The sequence below is a fragment of the Aulonocara stuartgranti genome (assembly GCF_965226115.1).
Source record: "Aulonocara stuartgranti genome assembly, chromosome: 9".
NCBI lineage: Eukaryota > Metazoa > Chordata > Actinopteri > Cichliformes > Cichlidae > Aulonocara > Aulonocara stuartgranti.
This window is the reverse complement of record NC_138960.1, coordinates 1,224,513-1,236,909: the sequence shown is the minus strand read 5'-3', so window position 1 is coordinate 1,236,909 and position 12,397 is coordinate 1,224,513. Positions and strand designations below refer to the sequence as shown.

The following is a 12,397-nucleotide window of genomic DNA, read 5'->3' as shown; positions in this document are numbered from 1 at the left end:
CACAGCAGGGGAATTTTGAAGGTGTCTTCATTGAAAAAGATGAGGAAGTTGCTGAGTTTGTGAAATACATCCAGAGACACACAAATCATGTAAGATACACATATATATATTAGTGCTGTTAGCGTTAATCTTGTTAAAATGACGTTAATGCCGTAACCATATACACATACGTGTGTGTGTGTGTGTGTGTGTGTGTGTGTGTGTGTGGACATACAGCGGGGAAAATAAGTATTTGACACATCAGCATTTTTATCAGTAAGGGGATTTCCAAGTGGACCATTGACACAACATTTCCACCAGATGTTGCCATCAAGCCAAATATTGACGTCATACAAACAAATCAGAACATATAAGTATACAAGTTAAACCACAATAAATAAAGTGAAATGACACAGGGAATAAGTATTGAATACATGGAGATAACAAGGGGCAAAATGACATAGAAAGCCAGGAGATCACCTGAAATCTGTCAGTATTGATAGAGAAATCCTGTCCCCTATCAGTACCAATTGATATCAGCTGCTTTAGTCCTAATTGATGGCCTATAAAGGCTCCTCATTACCCAGAAGGCACACAGGAAAGACTTCATGATGGGTAAAAGCAAAGAACTCTCTCAAGATCTTCGTAATCTTATCGTTGAAAAGCATTTTGATGGGAATGGTTATAGGTGCATTTCCAGAATGCTGAATGTTCCTGTGAGCACTGTGGGGGCCATTATCCGGAAATGGAAAGTGCATCAGTTCACCATAAACCTGCCACGATCAGGTGCTCCACGCAAGATCCCTGTCCGAGGAGTCCAAAGAATAATCAGGAGGGTTCTCCAAGAGCCAAGAACCACTCGGACAGAACTTCAGGAAGACCTTGCATCAGCAGGTACTGTTGTTTCAAAGAAAACTATAAGCAATGCACTGAACCGCCATGGCATCCATGCACGCTCACCACGCAAGACTCCATTGCTGAACAAAAAGCATGTCAAGGCTCGGTTAAAATTTGCGCAACAGCATTTGGAGAAGCCTGTGGATTATTGGACGACTATAGTATGGTCAGATGAAAGCAAAATTGAACTTTTTGGCAGTCATTCTACACACCATGTTTGGAGAAGAAATGGCACTGCTCACCACCCCAAGAACACCATACCAACAGTCAAGTTTGGGGGTGGAAGCATCATGGTTTGGGGCTGCTTTTCAGCAAGGGGTACTGGCAGACTTCATATTATTGAAGGCAGGATGAATGGAGAGATGTACCGGGACATTCTGGATAAAAATCTGCTGCCATCTACCAGGAAGCTAAAAATGAAAAGAGGGTGGACATTTCAGCAAGACAATGATCCCAAACACAAGGCCAAGGAAACAATGAAGTGGTTTCAAAGAAAGAAAATCAAGTTGCTTGAATGGCCCAGTCAATCACCTGACCTAAATCCCATAGAAAATCTATGGAGAGAACTGAAGATTAAAGTTCATAAAAGAGGCCCAAGGAACCTTCAAGATTTAAAGACCGTTTGTGTGGAAGAATGGGCCAGAATCACTCCTGAGCAATGCAGACGACTGGTCTATCCATACAAGAGGCGTCTAGAAGCTGTAATCACCAACAAAGGCTTTTCTACAAAGTATTGAATAAAGTGTGTTCAATACTTATTCCCTGTGTCATTTCACTTTATTTATTATGGTTTAACTTGTATACTTATATGTTCTGATTTGATTGTATGACTTCAATATTTGGCTTGATGGCAACATCTGGTGGAAATGTTGTGTCAATAGTCCACTTGGAAATCCCCTTACTGATAAAAATGCTGATGTGTCAAATACTTATTTTCCCCGCTGTATATGGATGGGTCGATATTTTTTTTTATTTTTCTCTTGGTGTTGTCGTAATACTATTTACTTTACTTTATCTTAATGTGTACTTAATTTTGTCACCATGTGTATTTAAAAAAAACAACATGATTTTTATTTTGTGTTATCAGTGCTGTCCTGGGGAGATATGAGGTCTTGTGTGACTCGAGGCTAATTCAGCTAATTGTTATGCATTTGTTTTAAAAAGTTTGTCCCTGATAGGGCTTAATCATGTCATATCTTTTATGTTAAAATCTTTGAGTGTATAGGTCCCGGGGAAAGGGTTGTGCGGATCTTCATCTTGGACTGCAGCAAAGGAGTTGTCCAAAAAGTCCACTGGGAAGTTGGATGAGGAGGGCATGGAAATAGCTGTTTGTCGCCACGGAGTCCTCTTAGCTGCATTGAACATGTTTCGAGGGGAGATCTTTGCTTACCCCCTTTTTCTCCAGAGGAAGTTGGCAGCTAACGTCCCAGGACATACAGTGGGGCAAAAAAGTATTTAGTCAGCCACCGATTGTGCAAGTTTCCTCACCTAAAATGATGACAGAGGTCAGTAATTTGCACCAGAGGTACACTTCAACTGTGAGAGACAGAATGTGAAAAAAAAATCCATGAATTCACATGGTAGGATTTGTAAAGAATTTATACGTAAATTAGGGTGGAAAATAAGTATTTGGTCACCTCAAACAAGGAAAATCTCTGGCTCTCACAGACCTGTAACGTCTTCTGTAAGAAGCTTTTCTGTCCCCCACTCGTTACCTGTATGAATGGCACCTGTTTGAAGTCATCATCTGTATAAAAGACACCTGTCCACAGCCTCAAACAGTCAGACTCCAAACTCCGCCATGGCCAAGACCAAAGAGCTTTCGAAGGACACCAGGAAAAGTATTGTAGACCTGCACCAGACTGGGAAGAGTGAATCTACAATAGGCAAGCAGCTTGGTGTGAAAAAATCAACTGTGGGAGCAATCATCAGAAAATGGAAGACATACAAGACCACTGATAATCTCCCTCGATCTGGGGCTCCACGCAAGATCTCATCCCGTGGGGTCAAAATGATCATGAGAACGGTGAGCAAAGATCCCAGAACCACACGGGGGGACCTGGTGAATGACCTGCAGAGAGCTGGGACCAAAGTAACAAAGGTCACCATCAGTAACACACTACAACGGCAGGGAATCAAATCCCGCAGTGCCAGACGTGTTCCGCTGCTGAAGCCAGTGCATGTCCAGGCCCGTCTGAAGTTTGCCAGAGAGCACATGGATGATACAGCAGAGGATTGGGAGAATGTCATGTGGTCAGATGAAACCAAAGTAGAACTTTTTGGTATAAACTCAACTCGTCGTGTTTGGAGGAAGAAGAATACTGAGTTGCATCCCAAGAACACCATACCTACTGTGAAGCATGGGGGTGGAAACATCATGCTATGGGGCTGTTTTTCTGCCAAGGGGACAGGACGACTGATCCGTGTTAAGGACAGAATGAATGGGGCCATGTATCGTGAGATTTTGAGCCAAAACCTCCTTCCATCAGTGAGAACTTTGAAGATGAAACGAGGCTGGGTCTTCCAACATGACAATGATCCAAAACACACCGCCCGGGCAACAAAGGAGTGGCTCCGTAAGAAGCATTTGAAAGTCCTGGAGTGGCCTAGCCAGTCTCCAGACCTCAACCCCATAGGAAATCTGTGGCGGGAGTTGAAAGTCCGTGTTGCTCGGCGACAGCCCCAAAACATCACTGCTCTCGAGAAGATCTGCATGGAGGAATGGGCCAAAATACCAGCTACTGTGTGTGCAAACCTGGTAAAGACCTATAGTAAACGTTTGACCTCTGTTATTGCCAACAAAGGTTATGTTACAAAGTATTGAGTTGTATTTTTGTTATTGACCAAATACTTATTTTCCACCCTGATTTATGAATAAATTCTTTACAAATCCTACCATGTGGATTCATGGATTTTTTTTTTCACATTCTGTCTCTCACAGTTGAAGTGTACCTCTGGTGCAAATTACTGACCGCTGTCATCATTTTAGGTGGGGGAACTTGCACAATCGGTGGCTGACTAAATACTTTTTTGCCCCACTGTATTACGTTCCTTTGCTCCGATGTGGCCTGTAAATATTTCCCCTATTTAACCAAGGTGGCTCAGCAGTGCCCTGAGCTGAGGAACCTCTTGTCAATGCGTCCTTTTCTCTCAGTCATGCATGCAAAGGCTCACACTTGGAAATGCGAGGTATACTGCAGCTTGTAGTTTTGGATTAGTTTGAGACATTTTGTTATAAGGTTGAATGAATTCAGCAGTCATGTATTGTGACCTCCTTTCTATAGATCAAATGGGGAGGTGCGTTTTAGGATGGGGCCGGTTCAACAGTTGGAGAAGAGGTGGAACAAGTAAACAGTTTCCTGTCTAGGGCGGCCATCACAACGAAGTACATGTCTAAAGCAGGTGTGTGTCCGTGTCTGAGATTCCACTCAGTCTCCTGCTCATTAATTCTAATTTGTATACTAACTGAAATGCAGGGCGAACAGACATGCTGACCCTCCTGGCTTTGGGGTGGAACAAAAGGAAAATGGAACAACTGGGCCGCACTTTGAGCCAGCGATATCTAAAGGTCATTTTTTCAACACCCATTTTAATGTGTGTGGTAATGGGGGGAAAACACCAGTACTCTTTTAATGTCAATATGAATGACATTTATGAATGCATTCTTAGATCATAAGGATCCTTAGAGAACAAGTGGAGAGCCTGAATGCGATCAGAAATGAGCTGGGTGTGGATGACGACACACTGCAGCAATGGGTGGCCGATGTGCAGAAATGGGCTGAAGGTGAGTCTCAATATAATGCACTCATGTATAACAATAGGACCCACCATGGCCTCATTAAAGAACTTAGAGTTAAGATCTTTCTGACAGTGTCAACAAACAATGAAAAATAAGCCTTGTAAAAGCAAATTTATGGCAGAGTTGTTGCGTTTCATCAAATTGGATAGAACCTGGGTTGAAATGATGTCGTACTAGTTGGTTTTATAAACCTGAACACCAACATACTTGTTATCTCATGATTATCATGAGATAGCAGCACATGAAGGCTCCAGATGTCTTATAATGAATGTCATCAAGTCAGTGATTACAGAGTCCACTGTAGTTTGGTGACTGTTACTCATCCTGTGCTCTGATTAATATTCCTCTCACTTAGAAAGTGATCAAACTGATGGCAGCCTTGGAGCGTTGCAGGCACGAATAGAGGAGCTTGTCGTCATCATCAGAGTGCGAACACAAAGTCTTTACAGACAAAATGGTACGTCCCAGTTTCTTTGAAACGGACCGTTTGATGCTCAGTTTGTACAGCTTGTGCAGCTACTTTGTAAACAGAATCAAATCAGATCCAGGTTTGTTTGAGCTGGATGTGATTTGTTCTAGCAAACAAATTGATGAGTGTAGATTAAAATGAAACTATATACATTATGTGAAGGTGTGAATTTTTTATGATTATTTACAGATAGCAACAAGAGGCGACACAGAATTCGCAAGGTCATCTTAGTTGAGAAGAAACGCTTGGCGGCTGCTGTTGACGACTACAACAAGCTCGCTGAACCAACAAAGCAAATCGTATCCAGTGATGCCCTCATGCAGACCGATATTTGGCCCTGGCAGAGCACAAGTGAACGTAAGCTCTTGATTTATAAATATCCTTTTTAAACAAACTCCCAGTATCTGAGCAGTAGTTGAATGTTTTGTTCTTGAATCATAATATGCTACTATGTTTTCCCATCTGATGTTGTTAAACTGTAGCTGCTGCTGACCTCCGGACAAAGAGAAAGGTCTTTGAGAAGGTGATGGCTGTGAGGCGCCTGAGAGAGGAGGAGATGATCCTTTGCAGGGAGATGCGGCATCACTGGACAGTGTTGCGAATGCGTTCTGTGGTGTTGGGGACAATCTCCTCAGACTGTAAGCACTTTATTTATTTATTAATTTTTTGATGAATCGATTGAAAATAAGAGCAGATGCTAAAGTCTTACTGGATCTTTTACCTATATCTAGATTGCTAGCTAACACTGCCTTCTCCCTTTTAAAAAAATGTTTAATTACAGCATCCTAATTCCTTGTGTTTATGAGGTGAGGTTTTTTTTTGTTTGTTTTTTTTACTTTTCTCATATTTATTTGTTTTGTTCTTTTTACAGCCTCCTTTGTTGGCATGTCGGAGGATGCACAGAAGGGACTCTGTAGCCTGGTTTTAAAAAAACAAAGTGAACTGAAAGCTGAAATGCTCAAAGTAAAGGACGTGTACAAGAGAATCGTCAGCCACCAACCACTCCTGGAAATGGACTCGGAGGAGGAGGAGGACATTCCAGACGATGCCACTGAGAGTGATTTGAGCACTTCTGATGAAGACTGATTGTGTCATCATTGATGTTATGTTTGGTAAAATAAAAAGTTAATCACATCTCTGTTCAATGTGATTTTTCAACAGACATTTTACATTTTGATAAGAAAAATGGAATTTCCTTGGTGCAGTTGTTTACCCTGAATCATTATTTCCCATCTAATTTAATGACTAGTGTACATGTTCAGATACGATAACATAATTTAATTTATGGGATGCTTTCTGGGCTGCTCAAATTATCACAAAATTTAAAAGCACCAGGCAGCACACTCACAAGTAAATTTTTTGTTCAGTGTTTTGTCGAAGAAATCAACAAGTACAACTGAGATGTTTGCTGTAGTGGTGTGTTTGTTAAGAAGCATGCCAGCACACTGGTGAACTGACAGTCCCAGAATGCACCCGAGCCATTGACTCGCCCCAGAGCAAATGAAATTGCTTATCTAGAAAGACAACCGTCATCAAAGAAGAAGTAAAAGAGTATGAAACAAATGGTAAGGGAAGGTACTGTGGGGTAGGAAAGAAAGGCCAGAGCTGTGCAAAATGACCTCCAGCAGGCCACAAATGTGCACGTCTGCTCAAACGGTCAGAAATGGACTCCATGAGGGTGGTATGAGGGCCCGACGTCCACAGGTGGGGTTGTGCTTACAGCCCAACACAGTGCCGGATGTTTGGCATTTGCCAGACAACACAAAGATTGGCGACTTTGCCACTGGCGCCCTGTGCTCCTCACAGATGAAAGCAAGTTCACACTGAGCACTTGTGACAGTCTGGAGACGCCGTGGAGAACCTTCTGCTTCCTGCAACATCCTCCAGCATGAGTTTGGCAGTGGGTCAGTTTTGGTGTGGGGTGGCATTTCTTTGGGGAGCTGCACAGCCCTCCATGTGTTCGGCAGAGGTAGCCTGACTGCCATTAGGTACTGAGATGAGATCCTCAGACCCCTTGTGAGACCATATGCTGGTGCGGTTGGCCCCGGGTTCCTCCTAATGCAAGACAATCCTAGACCTCATGTGGCTGGAGTGTGTCAGCAGTTCCTGCAAGACGAAGGCATTGATGCTGTGGACTGGCCCGCCCATTCCCCAGAACTGAATCCAATTGAGGACAACTGGGACATTATGTCTCGCTCCATCCACCAACTGCACCACAAAATGTCCATGAGTGGGCAGATGCTTTAGTCCTGGAGTCTGGGAGGAGATCCATCAGGAGAGCATCTGCCACTTCATCAGGAGCATGCCCAGGTGTTGTAGGGAGGTCATACAGGCATGTGGAGGCCACACAGACTAGTGAGCCTCATTTTGACATGTTTTGAGGACATTACATAAAACCAGATTAATGATTCTGTATTGCATTGATCAAGGAACCAACCCAATAGGAGCTAAAGGAATCCTCTTGACATTACTTCACTCAGTAAGTTTATATTATGTTTAATGTACATTTTCTTCATCATTTTAGAACATAACATGTTAGCGCTCCCTGGTCCTTTTTGGAGACAGATCCTGAGACAGCAGGCAGCTATGGAGAACTCGTGTCAGCTGTGGTAATTAAGGAATACTTTGATTTAATATTGATTTCATGACAACTATCCTCTGGCACATATTCCTGGATATATATAATGACATAAGTAAACTCCCATTTTAGAATCATTGCCTTCTTTGATCTGACTTATTGCCTCAGACTTTGGCCCTGTGTCCCCAAAAGTATAGAAAATCCATGACACTGAGTAAGAGGCCTTTATCATGTTATAAGTGAGAGAGTTTGGTGTAACAGTGGTTGAACATGCCAAATCAATCCACAACATACTGCCATTCCCCAGCTGTAACCTGCATATGCATCAAACCAAAATCCAGTATCATAGCCACAAAAAAGACATAAAGATGAGGTTAAAAGGGTTGTCTCATTTTGCCAGATAGCTTCATCCCAAAAAAGATAAACATTCTTCAAAAACAAAAGTTTGTGAATATTTGCTGTATTGCCAGGCCTAAACCAACCTGTTAAACTTATCAAATTATTGTCATAGATACGAACCTATTGATTGAAACAGAATAATCCATTGAAGCCTCCATCATCATCCACAATCACTGTTACTGTTCAGATTATTTTATCTCTGTTTTCCTCTAGAATGTTTTGAAAATCAGCATTTGATCAACAGACTTTTTAAAAGTTTATTTTGATCCTATTGTTTACGTGTGTAATTGCATTTTTATTGAAATTATGACAGGAAAACCCTCAATCAAATTGTATCTTTGATATCTAATAATAATATTAACAATAATGTTACATATGTAATATGTACACAATAATATTGTGCAAACAAACAAGAAAAATAGCAAAAAATGTCAATTTTTTTTAATACCCTGTATATAAAGACCACATATGACCACAACTCCAAATGTGCAATTGTCACTGCATCTAAACATGACATATTACAAAAAGGTAGAAACATATAATATACAATATGTTCTGAAGCTGGTACTGGTGCAGTTAACTTTGCTTTAGGCTCCCATACACAGTAGGTGTTACTTACTATACGTGCAGTAATATGTTATAATAAGCAAGTCACTTCTATATTTATGAGGATGTAGACAATAATGTTGGCTGATATGTAAAACTATGAGATGTCGAGTGCAGGGAAGATATTATTGATCGATCAGATTCATGAATATGTTAGGTACTTAAGCCACAATTAGAGAGTGAAACAGAGACTGACACTGGTTGAAATGTATAGTAAATATTTTATTTTGAACTTTTATGCTGAACTACAAGCTGTGAACTGTGCGATCTCTGCGACCTGTGGTGCCTGGTTTACTGTGTGTAAAACTGCGCAGGTTCCCATGTGTCATCCCACACTTTGCCACTGTCAGGAGAAAAACATAACAAACAACAACGACAACCACACACAAAATAGGACAATTTAGGTTGTGACATATGACAATTTTTTAGGATGAAATATCTTCTATATTCATGTCATGCTTTATACACCTTCATTGTAATATAAATTAATCAAATCAAGTCAGAGAGTATTAATATATGTAGTAGATGTCAAGCAGGACCACAGCAGCAGCCACGATCCATTGGAACCTGCTGGATGAGAGAGCACAGAAACTCCAGGGAAGAAGTTTAGTTAGTAACATGCATGAACTGCATTACTGAGACATGTGTGTTTACAGATGGTGGTGAGGAAGAGGGGGAGAGTTTTCAGTAAAAGGAGACGTGACTGCATCTCCAACCAATACTGAGCCTGCATAACCCTAAAAGAGACAGAGAGAGGGGGGGGGGGACACTAACCCCCAGCAGTCTGGTCCTATTACAGCATAACTAAGGGCTGAGCTGAACCAGCCCTAACTATAAGCTCTATAAAGAAGTAAAGTCTTATGCCTACTCTTAAAAGTGTTGACCATGTCCACCTCCAAAACTCATAATGGACTTTGGAGGTGGACAGCTATCAAGCTCCTCACAGAAGAGGAGCTCGATAGCTAAAAGCTCCCAATTTACTTTAGTCCAAATACATGAATTCAAATTGAGTTGATAACTATTTATCAACAATATGAATGTCTGTTCCCCTCCAACAAAGTTGTTACTACATACCATGTTGAGCAAGGCTTCCACTTGACTTTAACTTCTTCTTTTTCCTGAAAAACATGATATAAACAAACAATTAATTAAGAAAGACATGCAAGTTGCATACAAAAAGGAGCTTATAAACATTTGTGTACTATTGAATGGCTCAATATATTATACAATTAGTTTACAAAAACATAAGAACCACTACAATGCTTGTACTGCCAGCATCGAGTGCATGTCAGCAAAGCAACACTGCTTACATTGTGGCTCACAAGCAAAACTAACTGAAGCAGATGTTACTGAATGGGAAGGAGCACCTCCACATCAATCACTCCTTCTGAGCATGATGTCAGGAGGACTTTAAAGAACTTAAACATCAGGAAGGCAGCACGACCAGGTCGTATCAGGTGGTCTGTTCTTATTTAATGTCCTATTTGGAGTGAAATCCTGACTCAGTGGCTGAATTAGTGTAGATTCATCAAATACAAAAGCTTATGGATATTCAGTCAGGCACAGTTCAAATCCGGGAAGTCCAAAGACGCAAACAAATCTGCACAACAGCAGGCTAAATTACTTACATTTACAACTCTCCTGTCTACTATCTCTTCATATTTGAAAATCTTCTGTGTACGGTGTTTTCGGCATTCTGAAAAATAACAAATGAAATATTTACATGAGTTCTGTAAAACTGGAAAAAATGCAAAAATTAAGAAAAAGAAATCTTAACAAACTTAACGAACATGTCATGTGTTTCGTACATTTACAATACCATAACGTCTAACCTTTCCTTGTCTTTTTTTTTGTTTGGGACATCCGAGGTGTATACCGTAGAAATTGAGGGAGATGCAGGATGTGGAGATGGAGAGGAGGATGCAGGAGAAAGCAGAGATGAAGAGGAGGATGCAGGAGGAAGCAGAGATGGAGAGGAGGATGCAGGAGGAAGCAGAGATGGAGAGGAGGATGCAGGAGGAAGCAGAGATGGAGAGGAGGATGCAGGAGAAAGCAGAGATGAAGAGGAGGATGCAGGAGGAAGCAGAGATGGAGAGGAGGATGCAGGAGGAAGCAGAGATGGAGAGGAGGATGCAGGAGGAAGCAGAGATGGAGAGGAGGATGCAGGAGGAAGCAGAGACGGAGAGGAATATGCAGGAGGAAGCAGAGATGAAGAGGAGGATGCAGGAGGCTGACAGAGGGAAGATGTTGGTACAGGCTCTAAATGAAGAATAAATTCCTCGTTTAGAGCCTCTGGGTCTGGGACTGGTCCAGCATCGACACTGTCAGCAGAGGATGGTCCAGCTGCTGGTGTAGAACTTTTAGCAGGAGGTGAAGCTTGTAATTCTGAAAAATTTTAAATATTAAACATTCATTAAAATGGATTGAAAAAATGTACAGTGCACATAAACACATAATAAGTAGTGATTTGCATGTTTTCAGTTAAGTTTTTACTAAAGATACAACTGGTAAATATTGGCATCAAATAAGTCATCTCGCACACTCACTGACCCAAATAATTCAGTACAAGTGCCCTCTAGGGTAGTGTGACATCTGTAGTGCTTTTCTACATTGTACATTAAAAAATTAATGAGTGTGACTATAAATCCAGATAGATAATGACTTTTTCCTCTGATGACACTACTTTCCTGACTTTGTAGTGAATAACATTTGACACTTCAAGCTAGTACTGTGACTTAGGAGTTTTGTACAGTGGTGATGCTAACTACCTCAGGGAGGTAATCAGGTAACCTCTTAAGAAGTATATAAATTATTTAAGAATCTTGGCGTTCATATTGGTAACATTATATAACATTTGTTATACTAGAAAGTCTCAAAGAGAATTATCAGGTCTGGTTTTCGTGAAGATTTTTAAAATTACATTTGTATATACATGAGTGTGAAAGACCATACTATACACACACACACATACAAAATTGTTCAGGTGGGTAACACCAGAGGTTCAGTATGGCTAGCTTTGGTGATGTGACCGACACATGGGGAGGTAATAAGGCAGATATAACACTATTTTCATGTTAGCAACAGGACATGTAGGGCAGCTGTCACCTCACAGCAAGAAGGTTACTGGTCTGAACCTTGGCTGAATAATAGAATAGAACAGAACAGAATAGAGTAGAGTAGAACAGAATAGCTGGTGACTGTTAACTATCCTCATCCTCACCATCTTGTTTGTCTCTATGTACCCCGTGATGATCTGCCTTCTTATCTAGGGTGTACCATGAGTATCACCCAAAGACAGCTAGGATAGGCTACCTGATAAGGACACCTGGTTACAGATAATGGACAAAGCATATCTTACTTCTCAGAAGGTGTTCATAAAGCTTCCTCATCTTCATGAGGATGTCACGTGCAGCACCTTCCGCTGGTTTGATCTGAGTGATCACGTCCCCTACTATACGGCCCTTACGGTCAAACTGTCCAAGAAACAGAATTGGTTGGTAGCCCAGGGCATGTAGCTTTGAAACCTGCAAGAACAACAAAGAAAAACATGCAGCCAGTCTTTCATGTAAGCAAATTGATGTATAACAAACCTTTAAGTTTCACATCTTTGTTGTTTTATTGTTGTCGATAGTTAAAAAGTATTTATGGTGACCAAACCTGTAAATGTATG

General features: G+C 41.1%; 2 protein-coding genes across 4 annotated transcripts; one reads left to right on the top strand and one right to left on the bottom strand.

Moving 5' to 3' along the window:
* Positions 1 to 6,278, top strand: LOC309713897 (uncharacterized protein). The gene is made up of 4 exons (XM_082545829.1): positions 1 to 89; positions 5,452 to 5,501; positions 5,627 to 5,782; positions 6,016 to 6,278. Exons 2-4 carry the CDS (start codon positions 5,462 to 5,464, stop codon positions 6,228 to 6,230), a joined length of 411 nt encoding a protein of 136 aa, XP_082401955.1. The 5' UTR covers positions 1 to 89; positions 5,452 to 5,461; the 3' UTR covers positions 6,231 to 6,278.
* A 2,650-nt stretch (positions 6,279 to 8,928) lies between these two features.
* On the bottom strand, positions 8,929 to 12,137 carry LOC309713895 (uncharacterized protein). 3 transcript variants are annotated; one of them, XR_014278724.1, is made up of 5 exons: positions 12,086 to 12,137; positions 10,560 to 11,112; positions 10,356 to 10,423; positions 9,802 to 9,845; positions 8,929 to 9,070 (listed from the first exon to the last, which is right to left on the bottom strand). XR_014278724.1 is itself a non-coding variant. In XM_082545827.1 (4 exons), the coding sequence occupies exons 1-3, from the start codon at positions 12,120 to 12,122 to the stop codon at positions 10,384 to 10,386; spliced, it is 630 nt and encodes a 209-aa protein (XP_082401953.1). In that variant the 5' UTR covers positions 12,123 to 12,137; the 3' UTR covers positions 8,929 to 9,845; positions 10,356 to 10,383. The 3 variants fall into 3 exon arrangements, 1 of the variants encoding a protein (XP_082401953.1); XR_014278725.1 differs by lacking the exon at positions 12,086 to 12,137 and adding an exon at positions 11,948 to 11,971 and having other exon boundaries at positions 8,929 to 9,845; XM_082545827.1 differs by having other exon boundaries at positions 8,929 to 9,845.
* Between the last annotated feature and the right edge of the window lie 260 nt (positions 12,138 to 12,397).

Coding starts and splice junctions, on each gene's coding strand:
- LOC309713897 (XM_082545829.1), top strand. CDS start 5,462: ATGCAGACCGATATTTGGCCCTGGCAGAGCACAAGTGAAC. Junction 5,502..5,626: donor CTGGCAGAGCACAAGTGAAC/GTAAGCTCTTGA, acceptor GTTAAACTGTAG/CTGCTGCTGACCTCCGGACA. Junction 5,783..6,015: donor GGGGACAATCTCCTCAGACT/GTAAGCACTTTA, acceptor TTCTTTTTACAG/CCTCCTTTGTTGGCATGTCG.
- LOC309713895 (XM_082545827.1), bottom strand. CDS start 12,122: ATGAAGATGAGGAAGCTTTATGAACACCTTCTGAGAA. Junction 11,113..12,085: donor TTATGAACACCTTCTGAGAA/GTAAGATATGCT, acceptor AAAATTTTTCAG/AATTACAAGCTTCACCTCCT. Junction 10,424..10,559: donor AAAAAAAAAGACAAGGAAAG/GTTAGACGTTAT, acceptor GTTATTTTTCAG/AATGCCGAAAACACCGTACA.